Source organism: Montipora foliosa, chromosome 4, assembly GCF_036669935.1.
Source record: "Montipora foliosa isolate CH-2021 chromosome 4, ASM3666993v2, whole genome shotgun sequence".
NCBI classification, from domain to species: domain Eukaryota; kingdom Metazoa; phylum Cnidaria; class Anthozoa; order Scleractinia; family Acroporidae; genus Montipora; species Montipora foliosa.
The window spans coordinates 39,602,100-39,614,599 of NC_090872.1; the positions used below are offsets into that span (position 1 = coordinate 39,602,100).

The 12,500-nt window shown below is 40.4% G+C and overlaps 1 protein-coding gene across 1 annotated transcript; it reads right to left on the reverse strand.

The window, feature by feature from the left end:
• Window positions 1-1,067: 1,067 nt before the first annotated feature.
• LOC138001328 (uncharacterized) lies at window positions 1,068-11,515 on the reverse strand. The gene is made up of 3 exons (XM_068847979.1): window positions 11,367-11,515; window positions 10,356-10,388; window positions 1,068-1,720 (listed from the first exon to the last, which is right to left on the reverse strand). Exons 1-3 carry the CDS (start codon window positions 11,419-11,421, stop codon window positions 1,068-1,070), a joined length of 741 nt encoding a protein of 246 aa, XP_068704080.1. The 5' UTR covers window positions 11,422-11,515.
• Between the last annotated feature and the right edge of the window lie 985 nt (window positions 11,516-12,500).

Consider the following 12,500-nt stretch of genomic DNA (forward strand, 5'->3'; position numbering starts at 1 on the left):
ACCTCGATTATAACTCTTCACCACTTATCGCAGCACAATGAGGTCAGTCGTTAATACACTCCTTCACAGAGGGGCCAATTTCCATCAACAAATGCAGGGCAATTCTACAAAGAGGAGACACGCTATCCAAAGTGCTACAGGCTTAACAACTCCCATCTGTGTTTTTAATTCGGAACGTGTACGTCCTACAATACAGACTCTCTCCGCCGCTGATTCCAATCATACCAACGCCTCATTCGCCAGTGCTATCACGCACCGTCAACGGCAAATTTCGTGTCTTTCCTGTATGTCCCTCAGGCGGTTTCTGAGAGAATTTCGGGCGAGTACTACCTAACACCGGTGTTTAAAAGTGGGTTACACAAAACCTATTCGAATGTTTTTGGCGCACGCAGTTTACCACGAGATGCCATAGGAGGGACAACCTTCTGTGCTTGTAGTTCGCCGAGAGGTGTTGTATTCACAAGGTGCCGCTGCCGGTGTAGATTGCAGCTCTCGTGTACCATATAGACAAGACCGCAGAACTAAGAGCAACTCTTGGAGGGAGCAATGTTTGAAAAGAACATAAAAGGGCTGTTCAGCGTTAGGAGACAACGATTCCAAAAGTCTGCGACAAGACGACGCGAACCAATTGATGTTCATTCAGTACTAGTCCTTCGATCATGCGACAATTGTAGACAAGGTTCATAATTTTCACGAGACTTTTTTCTCAAGGCCTGGTATTCGCAAAGAGACAGTAGGGCGGGAAACGAAGTTCAACATATTGACATCCCGGAGCGGATGTTCACAAAATCCATCGCGTAATCACGCGCAGCGGTCGTTTGTAATGTGAACTGTTAGAAAGCCGTCACTCAGTTGGCTTTTTTTTTTAAACCGACAAAATGCGAAGTTGTTTGGTCGAAAGGTCTTTAAAGGTGTATTTAACGTTGTTTCCAACGTTAGCAAGAGTCAGTGTCAAGCACAACTTTTATATTCTATTGTCAATCAATCTTCCTAACCATGAATATTTGTGATTGACATTAAAACCTTGGGACAATAACAGCAAAATAAAACCCTGCAATGCTTTCACCTCACACTTCAAAATACACAATGTTTGAGTCATCCGAAGCTAGTTCAAAAATATCCAGCGTCATAAGCAACTCACCTTGCCTCTTGTCAGGGCATGCTCCAAGGAACACGTCAGCGTACCGAACCCTGGAATCTCCTTTCAAATACTGCGCTAGAAGATTTATACTGATATTTTTTAAGTCACGTTTCCAGTAAAACAGTACTATTGCCTTGTTGATGCAGCCATCGAATTTTGTTTCTGATATACCCCCTATAACAATCTTATCTGGTTTGCTAAAGATCACTTTTCTGATTCCTGGTTCTTTGTGTCTGTATTCCTTTTCACCATCAGCTTTAGAGGATAAAATTGCGCCGTATCGGTTAAACTCAACTCGGTGCTTCTCCCCATCGCAAAAAGTTTGTTTTGCAGAGAGTGAAGCTGATATGTTAAATTCTCCATCCTCAAGTTTGTTAGAGAAGGTAATTATATTGTCTTCTTGTAGAAAAATTCTGTAGAAATGAGCTGTGTCTCTGCTCTTCACATGTATCAAATCTGCCTTGCAATTTGTTGATGAGAATTCAAGACTGAAGTGGACGCCTGGAAATGCTGACGTAGTGTTAAAATGGTACTCCATGAAACTTGTTCTTGCTCTAAATAAAACTCCCCAGTCCAATTCTGTCTATAACAAGTTAAAGCAAAATTAGGTGATTGCGCTCTAGTGCTTTAAATATCAAAACTAATCTTTTTGGATTGAAACCGGCGAAAAATGCAGGAAAAAAATATTTTCCAAACCATTGCCCACCTGAATACGAAAAGCGTTGACTGTTAAGAGGTTTAGTGGACATAGTATTGCCGTGTAGCTGCGTCGAGCCACAGAAAGCGCGCGAAATATTAAGTCTAGGTGTTTAGGTGTTCTGATTACAATAAGTTAACCTGGCTTGAGCCTGCGTTCCAATCGACAACCAGTACCTGGTCAGAGGTCAACTGACCTCGATAACCTCTAAATTGAGCCCGTTATGTGGTCATCTGATACTGGACAGCGGATACCTTGTTTTGACAGGTGTCAATTAACCACAACATGGATATCCAATATCAAAGATGTCCACTGTAAACGGCCGCCATGATGGGCGTATTAATTATTATTATTATTATTATTATTATTATTATTATTATTATTATTATTATTATTATTATTATTATTATTGAGATATTATTAAATTATTGGGCAACTTTGTCGTGCGTACGCGCCCACGAGCAATACCTCTAGCCATGGGCATGATTACCATGAGAAAGGCACTCATGGATTCCTACCATTGGCTATGAGTATGGTGATCCGCTTGGCCGCCTTTCCGACCGTCGGAGCTCCGCTATCAATTGCTTCAGGTACATTCACTACCATTAGTCGAATTATGACTTGCTGTGGTCATTGTTAATGAGATCAGCAAATTAAACACCCGGCAAGTCATTTATCTGCTGAGGATGGCCGTGTTTTCACGACAGCCTGTATCTCGCTAAACATTCCTGAAAGTGGTTTGTTTGCAGACCTCGTTAAGCGACTTAAGAATAATACGTGTTTTTACGGGTAAGATTAAATGAAGAGAGAGCACGCGTCAATACAATAATAAAAATAATAAAATGGCACGCCTGTTATATTTTCGATTTGATAACTCTCTTAAAATTTAAAGAAAATGCTATTGAAATTTGCCGACTCCCTTAGCTTTAAGCGACTTGGGAAAGAAACTGTTTTCATAGAATTTTCGGTTGCCGCTCGCTAAGCGACCTGAAAAACCGCTCGTGAAAACAGGGCCAGTAACATGTACATTGGTATGATTTATAACCTCAATCAACATCATGGACATCGGCCGTGTTTTCACGAGCGGTTTTTCAGGTCGCTTAGCGAGTGACAACCGAAAATTCCGTGAAAACAGTTCCTTTAGCCATCGCGTTTGAAGTTAAGCGAGTCGGCATATTTCAATGGATTCTCATTAAATTTAAGCCGCCAAACCAGGTAGCTTAAGCGAGTTGGTAATTGCTCTCGGCCAATGAGGAGTCGCTTGCAGTTATTCCTGGCAAATCGAAAATACAACAGGCATGCTATTTTTTATTATTTTTATTATTGTATTGGCGCAAGCTCTCTCCTCATTTAATCTCACCCGTGAAAACTGTTGCGAAAATTATTTTTTCTTGCTTTTACATTAATTATGTATAGTCTCCGTTGGTTTTTTCATTATTTATTTATTTATTTATTTCTTAATCATTCTTCCTGTTCTCTTCACAAGTTCCATAGTTCAGTGTTGTTAATTATTCGTATTTCATAACTATGTTAATGAACTAGTGTTGTTGTACCATTTCTACAAATCTAGTCTCACATTGTAAGCTTAATTATTGTACAATAATAGTATAAATTCTTGTAACCTTAAGATACGGGTGGTTGGTTGGGCAGAAAGTTTGCAGTTGAGAAAAGAGAAAGAGCAGTCGAAAGAAGTTGGAAAAGGAAAGTATCACTGCTATGAGTCAATAGTAGTAGCCGGCCGGAAATTCAACGACAAAACTCCCTTTGTCATCGGCGGCAAGAAAAGAGAAGAAACTGACCGGAACGGTAGAGACAGTTCTTAAACAGTGGGAGAAAAATGTTTCGGTGAATGACTCCAAAGGTGTTGAACCCTTTGTGCTAACGAGGTGACTAAAGGCGCTTGAAGAGGCCCAGCAGAGAGCCGATAGTTGAGTTGACCGCGAAAATGCACTCGCACTTAAAAATCTGTCGAATAGGGAGTCTAAAAAAACGGTCTTAAGGAAGGCGACTTTCGAATCTTTTTGGGGACAAAGTCGCAGGTGAGGAGTCGTGTGAGAACGTGGTTGAGCTCTCGGATAATGACTCTCATGGGGACACACACGCGGATCATTTACCCCGCAATATTCTCGATAGAAATAAAGAACAGTTAGTGAAAGACCAGAAATCAGATGTGGCTCTCTTAGAGGTACGTAACGGAGCTGTTTACAAGGAACCCATGAAAACAGACGGTTTCTTTATCAAGGGAAGGTTACTCATGCACCGCAGATTTAACAAAAACGTACACAATGGAGTCAGGTTTCTTGATCGGGTTGTAATCCCTGAATCTTACATAAACGAAATTCTCCATATTGGTCATACTATACCCCTTTCAGGACACATGGGCACCTCAAAAACGTTAAGTCGCATAGGAACCCATTTTTATTGGCCTGGTCTCGCCTTTGACATGGTAAGTACTGTGCCACCTGCCCACAATGTCAGTTAGTGGCCAGGAAGTTAAGTCATATAGGGCCCCCTTAAGCCCTAGCTGTAGCGTTCGTGACCGAACCTTTCAGAAAGATTACAATTGACATTGTAGGAGAATTGCCACGGTCCAGCACTGGCTATAATTATATTCTTACAATTGTGGACTACTCTACTAGTTATCCTGAGGCCATTCCCTTGAGGAATGTTAGCTACAAAACCGCCGCGGATGCACTTGTCTAATATTTCTGTACGATGGGAATTCCCCAAGAGTTAGTATCTGACCAGGGATCTAAATTTGTGGGTCAACTTATGACTCAGCTATATGAGCAACCAGGCATCACGAAGATCAAAACATCAGTTTATCATCCTGAAGGAAACGGTTTAGTTGGGAGATTTAATGGAACGCCCAAGGCGATGCTAAAGAAATTTGCGCAATAGCGGGTACAAAGCTCGGATAAATTCCTTCCTTATTTGCTGTTTGCATAAAGAGGGGTTCTATGTGAATCCACAGGGTACTCTCTTTTTTGAGTTGCTTTTTGGACGTACAGTAGGGGGTCCCCTCTCAGTAATCAAGGAGTCGTGGCTTGGGAAGGAATTAAATCTGAAAGGAACCTTGTGAGTCATGTCCTTGAAATTCGTAAGAGACTGGCAGTGATGCAGCGTCTTGTACGAGATCCTATGAAGAGAATGCAAGGTACTCAGAATCGTAGGCATGGCGTTCATAGTTTCAAACGTGGTTTAAAAGTCGGTTACAAAGCGTTGGTTCTGCTTCCTACTCTAGGGAGTAAGTTAGTGACGAAGGTTGTCAATGATGGTTTGCACTATTAGATCGAAACGGGTAAGTCCCACAAACAACACCGAGTCTATCACATTAATCTATTAAGTAAATGGCAGAGTAGGGACGAGATGGCTTCCTACATAATGTCAGAATCTTTGGAAACCTCTTTACCACATGAAAAATGCATAGCCCCATTTTGCAGAAATGAAACTTGGGAGGATGTTACCATTTCGGATGCTTTAACCAAGGACCAGAAAGATCAGGTGAAGGACCTTTTACGAAAATACGCAGATTTCTATTTTGGCAACCCCAGTGTTACTAGTGTAGCGACACATGGGATCCACACGGGCGACTCTGCACCATTACGTTGTTCTCCCTATAAGGTACCTCAGAAACTCAAAGAAGTTGTAAACAACGAAATAGAAAACATCTTAAAATTGGGTATCATTCGCCCCTCAGCTACCTTTCCCGGTCGTTATCGTCCCCAAACCTGATGGTACCATACGACTTTGCGTCGATTACATAAAACGTAATAGTATTACTAAAATGGATGCCTATCCGGTTCCATCTACGGACCGCATGATTGAGAAAATAGCCTTGGCTAAATATATCACCACCCTTGACCTCACTAAGGGATATTGGAAGATTTCTCTAGATAAACCAACTAACGAAAAATCAGCTTTTATCACCACAAAAGGATTATATGAATTTCTGGTCAAGCCTTTTGCGATAAAGACTGCTGGGGCCACTTTCCAACGAATGATGTCTGATTTCGTTTTGAAGGGGTTTTATTTTGCAGGAGCCTACATTGATGATCTTGAAGTAGACACACGCACTCCCCTTTCACAACATCTCGTGGAACTTGGCCAGGTTCTGCAGCGATTGCGGGAGTGTAGCCTAAGCGAGCGCCCTTCTAAATGTAAAATGCTATGGAAACAGTAGATTTTGTGGGTCATCGTGTTGGAAGAGACAAGATTGAACCACGTTTGGCTTTGGTTCTCTAAAAGAGTTTCCTAGACTTGAAACCAAAAGACAGATAAGATCATTCCTTGAACTTGTCGGCTACTACCGCAAATTAATTCCCTAGTTCTCTCAGAAAGCAGCTGCTCTAACTGACCTAACACGAAGTGTGGTACCTACTAGAATTAAGTGGCTGCACACACGAGCAAGCGTTTGGGGATTTAAAGGAGGCTTTGCAAAAACCCCCGGTCTTACGCTCGCCACATTGGAACGAATATTTTACTTTGCAAGTAGACGCGTCCAATAGGGGCTTGGGAGCTATATTGAGCCACTTACGTAAAGACGGAGAAGAGCATCCAGTGGCTTTTGCCAGTAGAAAGCTTCAGCTAAGAGAGGAAAAGTTATCCACAACGGAGGAAGAATGCTTAGGACTTGTTTGGGCTATAGCTGTTTAGATATTATTCATTTGGTAGAAAATTTAAGCTACAGACAGATCACAATCCTTTACTTTGGTTGGGGCAGGTGCGTAATAAGAACAAAAAAATTACTTCGCTGGAGTCTTACCCTTCAAGAGTACGACATGCAGGTCGAGCACGGCAACGTGGACGCCCTTAGCAGAGTTTAGGGCTAAAATTTTGTATTGGTGCTGTTTACTATTTTATTTTTTATTTCCCCCGTTACTCTCCCCCAAGTTGCACGCTTTTACAATAATTATGTTTAGTCTCCGTTCGTTTTTTTTTTCTTATTATCATTCTTCCTGTTCTCTTCAGAAGTTCCATACTTCAGTGTTGATAATCATTCGTATTTCATAACGGTGTTAATGTACTAGCGTTGTTGTACCATTTCTAGCAAAAATAAAGTCTCACATTGTAAGCTTAATTATTGTACAATAATAGTATAAATTCTTGTAACCTTAAGATACGGGTGGTTGGTTGGGCAGAAAGTTTGCAGTTGAGAAAAGAGAAAGAGCAGTCGAAGGAAGTTGGAAAAGGAAAGTATCACTGCTATGAGTCAATAGTAGTAGCCGGCCGGAAATTCAACGACAAAACTCCCTTTGTCATCGGCGGCAAGAAAAGAGAAGAAACTAACCGGAACGGTTCGTAATCCAATATGCATACGGAATCATGAAAACACCCGAACCGTGCAAGGTTTTTGCACGGTCAGCGCACGGAGGTTTCGTATGATATGAAACCTCCATTTTTTCATCGATGCGCTTTTCCTTTGTTAAATCATTCGTTATCGTAGACATCCATCGGGATTTGTTCTTACTCAGTGCTTCTTATTACAGCTACATTATCATAGTTTAGAGTGGTTTTCAATTGAGTGTCGAAAGTAATTAGCGAATTGCTTTGGTTTTGCATTACTTCTCTCCGTGATTGGTTCAAAGTTCTGGCGCCACTTTTTTCAACCAATCAGAGGTGAAACCAAAGCCATTAGTGGCTCGCGCGTGCACATTTTCCCGCGCTTTGTGTCGGCTACGTGTAATTACTTCGAGTTTTGATTAGTTTACCGGATTTTCTCCGTCCTTTTTGATTGGCCAAAGTAATTACTTTGGTTTTGGTTTTACGAGACTCGATTGAAACTCGCTCTATTAGGGACGAGATATTTTGTCTTTAAGTGCAATTCGCAAGCGTTTTAACGAGGGCTGGAGGACAGAGCAGTTGGACCGATAGTCAATTCAAGAAAATGCCACGACCTGAGCAGCTAAAAGCAATATATTTACGGAAATTTGAGTTTGAGATCACTGAGAGCCCAAATCGATTCACTGAGATACCACAAACTTTTAAATAAAACTGAGTTTGCTGATGTCCTTTCGTGGTAAGCCGAGTGATATTTGTAAGCTCTTTGTAAATGAATAGTTGATATTTACTTATTTTATTTCGAGACTTGTTTAGAATTCCAGTTACCGGTTCAAATAACATTTGGATGAGATGCTTTTGTTTGGTTGGCAGTTAAAAGCATTACTGAAAATATTCCCGAAGTGAACGGTACCCAATTTGTTGTGTGACTGTTAACGGCAACGTTTGCAGCAGAGCCTTAGTGAAAAATTCGCCAGGAAGAGTATATTCAATGAATAGTACATATGTTTTTTTTTTTCTTGTCAAAGACAAGACAAACGAGTTCTTTTACCAACAATGGTGATCAATATTGAATGTACTTTATTGAAATTTGTTTTGTACAAATATATTGCGACGCGAGCCGCGTGAGGTGAAAAATTCAATCCGAAATACCCGATAACATATGATAAGTCCAAGAACGGCAGCGGCGCTTTATTCATTGCAAATAAATTTATTTATTCGACTGGCCAACTTTTCTAGTATTCCTATGTAACTTTTTGTTGCTTATTTCTTCCCCACTCATTACTTCACACTGAACAAAGACGCGTAAAGCATCTCGGTAGACAGAGAGTCTTTAAGGCCTGTAATCTACTTATGTTTTTTGGTTGCTAAGCAAAATGTTGTAAGGTCGCAATTCGTTCAGTTATATTTCACTCTTTTTAAAATCAAATTTGACACTAAAGGAATTAACAAATTAAAGGCACGATACAGATACGAGGAGACGAGCGATAGCTGTCGGGCATCGCTATTTTTGCCGGATTAGCTGGGTTACTGCAGTACACGTTGCTGCAAATGATCTTCATCGATCGAAGCAACGAACACATTTGAATTTCTTGGTGAGCACGTACAGCTTACAAAACAACCGACCGTGGAAAAAGTCATGGGCTCGTTTCTCGAAAGACCCGGAAATTTTTCGGGCCCAAAAAGCCATTTGTGAAACGGCCATCCGCTTGTTTTGGAAAGCTTATCTTTTAAGATGTTTTCAAGGTAACAAGAAGCTGATTAACTGTGAAGTTTGAGGACTTAAACCATCTCGTTTCTTGACATACAGAGGGAATTTTGACACCCGAAAAAGGCCCGAAAAGTTTCGGGAGTTTCGAGAAACGGAATCCAGAAAATCATGTTTGATTTGCTGCGTACTGCACTTAGCTACAACTTGACTGGCTAAAAGTATTAGCTGAACCAATCACAGCAGAGATGTAAGCAAATGCCACAACTGTTCTCAATTTGGATCCATGTAAATACCATTGCGATCCGTAACATAATTTGCACTGTTCCATTTAAACAAGCGGTCCAGGTACAAAATTCGTCCGTGCAAAACTTTGTCCGGACCCGTGTAGACGTAGCCTAAATCGTAGAAATAGTATGCACCGATTTCCAGGTAATATTTTCCGATTTTCTACCACTACGATTTTTACATATTTTACGAGTAAAGCCTCCGATTCTACCTAAGCTTATTTTACGACTGAAGAGTTCGATTTGCTTTAGATTTTCATTCTCCAATTCTACGATTTCACCTAACACGCTTTTGAAATTATTCTCCGATTCTATGATTACTCCGATTCAAAGATGGACAAAATAAGCAAGCAACAGTTGGCTTTGCGAATATTTGGCCACTGTCGTTTTACCAGAAGTTAAGGATTAAATATGCGGTATTTTCGAGTTGTTTGACCTCCGAAGGCTCACCGGCGCTGCTTTTCGATGGAAAATCGCCATAAATTATTTTGAAGGAACTATCAGTACGTAAACGGCAAAAATCCGACATGTAAGGCTTTCTCATTTGTTGCTGTTTTTTTTTTTTTTGCATGGAATCATCGCACATCACCTTACCGTATATTTTTGTGGGACTCTTATTTTTCGGAGTAAACTGCAAAAATTAGTTCCCGCAAAATAAAAGTACTACACGGTATTCATCTTTGTTGGCGAACGAACATTACATACAAATTGTCGGCGCTCACTGATTCCCGCCAGAGTATTTTCCAAATGATGGGCATGGCAGGCAGGATGATGAGAGCTGTTAATCTGTCACTGGGGCTCCAAAACATATGAAACCATTGCAGTCTCTCTTTTTATTGCAACAAACGCCCGCGGTATTTGGGACCCACTGAATTTCAGCCATTTTGAGGTGTTCGTTTCAACGATTTAGAGCAAAATAGAGACTGCTTGCAGTCTATGATGGGACGGACAATATTTATTCTACACATCTTTCCTTCCATCTTGAAAGTTAAAGTAATTTCTTTTGACACTTCAAGTAACTATAAAACCGGTGAAATTACTAGCTGGCTAGATTGTTCGGTGAATTCACTCGTGAATGGTCCGAGTCATGCGTTACCTTTTTAACCTCGGTGACCGGGTTGTAATGCGTCGCACACACTAATGAAAAGCCGGTCTCCCGTGAAGCAGTTCCCAATTATTTTTGCGCAAAATTGTATTTGCTCTAGTAGAGTCACTGATTTATTGTTTCTTCTTACCACTTACCGTAAGACAAGGTGCCCCTCAATTGAAGCAGAGCTTAATAAACACAACAAAAAAGAACTTTTAGAATTTAATCAACATATTACTGCAGACTTGTTGTCATAAAGCAGAAGCTGATAAGGTTTTAAAAAGTCGTAATCCCTATAAGGTGAATAAAATAATATGGTCATAACACTTCCGCTTGAACACCAATGGGATAAAATTGGAATCGAACTCAGGATAAATTAAAGGCTTCATTACAAATTAAATGAATGAATCAGTTGATTAATCTGGCCTAAAAGCCATTTCATTTGCTTTGCCGAAAGTGCTTGCCTTTGGATTTATTGTTTAAAATGACTTTATTAGCATATGCCACGATAGATATTTGAACCTAAAATATTGCTAAGCAAAATGCTTAGCGTATAGGGAATAGACTTAAGCTTATAAAAACATAGAAAGGTATAAGAAATTGCTTGCTGGCAACGTTTTGCGAAAGACCGATGGTTCTTTCCTTAAACGTATTAAAAGAAAAAAAAAACCAGGAAATTTAAATAAATGGAAAAAGGAAATTCGTTTTGTCTCTTTCACCTTAATAACACACCAGCTGCTCAAAGTTGTTTTGGTTATATCGCTGATTGCAAATAATTTTCATTCTATTTTTTTCGTCACCCGGAAAGTGATTTTTTTGGGATGAAACAATACTTTTGCAAAACCCGTATTGAATTGTAGGATCTCCGTCAACTTTAACTGTAGATGAAAACTAGACCAGACTGAAAAACGTCAGAAGAAATAATAAGATAATGAAAAAAATATATATCACTTTTGAATAATTTAAGACTGAAACGAAAGGTTGTTGAACTAGTCATTTCATGTTTTCTTGCTATAGCAATATTGAAAAATGTACATTAATTAATTACGTTACAGAAATTATACTCTGCTAGATGGAATGATTTTCAATGCGATATTTTAAACAGTTTTGGTATTTTTGTATTACACGCTTTAACTTTTTATTTTTTTTATTTCTACTGTGCTTACCTGTCAGGAAGATCATCATATGCTGAACGTATGATGCACAAATTTGGAATTGCATTATTTGGGGCACTTTCTGAGCGGCCTCCACCTGCCTGTATATAAATATATATATCTGAGCGAATTCGCTAAAAGGTAGCTGCTGGAGTCTAGGCCTGAATGATAGTTTGCCTTTGATCACCAATTAGAGTGAACCCACAGTGTGGCGTAGGGTGGTGATTGGCAGTTGTCTGACCAAAGCACAGGGGTGGGGAGGGAAGCTTTTTTTAAACTTTGTGACGGCAGCAGAATTGGCTTGGTTTCACAATTTCTCCAGGCACCTTTTGACAAATCCAGTTAGAAATTTATAGATATCTGCGCGTTTCTCTCCAGAATGGCATTCTGTGAGCCAGGCTGAGTAAATCGAGTGTCAACCGATTTTTGACTGAATTTCAGGCGTTTGGCCCTTGATATCTGAGCGAATTCGCTAAAAGGTAGCTGCTGGAGTTTTCGCTTGAGCACGGGCGTAGCCCGTGTTCAAGCCATTGTGGCCTCTCAAAATTGAGGGGGCTTGCCGTCAAGGCCTGCTTTGCCAAACAGCCCAGGGACAGTTCTAACTCTGAGTTGTGTGTCAAAAGCACAGGGCTGGGGGGGTTGCTGCTTTGAAACTTTAACTGCAGTTAGAGTTTGTGGCCTTGTTAAGTGAGACTTTACAGTGTAGGATGCCTTGGCAATTTTTCCTGAATGACAGTTTGAATGACGGCAGCAGAATTGGCTTGGTTTCACAATTTCTTCAGGCACCTTTTGACAAATCCAGTTAGATATATATATATATATATATATATATATAGAGAGAGAGAGAGAGAGAGAGAGAGAGAGAGAGAGAGAGAGAGAGAGAGAGAGAGAGAGAGAGAGAGAGAGAGAGAGAGAGAGAGAGAGAGAGAGAGAGAGAGATCGTTTCCCTTATTTCTTGGTTCCCTTCTCATTTCGGAATGATAGGCCATAATCGCCATACACGCCAAATACGCCATACATGTTGCATGACAATGACGAATGCTGTCCATGCACACTGTAAACTCACTGCTGGGAAGGTAGTAAATCAAGGGTGATGTTGGATGTTGGTTCCCTCAATGTATCATCCAAGATGCATTGCACGCCACC

Bases quoted from the DNA above. Each gene is read 5' to 3' on its own strand.
- LOC138001328 (XM_068847979.1), bottom strand. From the start codon at position 11,421: ATGCAATTCCAAATTTGTGCATCATACGTTCAGCATATGATGATCTTC. The intron at 10,389-11,366 runs GTAAGCACAGTA...GTGTTTATTAAG, and splicing joins TATGATGATCTTCCTGACAG to CTCTGCTTCAATTGAGGGGC. The intron at 1,721-10,355 runs GTAAGTGGTAAG...TGTTATAGACAG, and splicing joins GAGGGGCACCTTGTCTTACG to AATTGGACTGGGGAGTTTTA.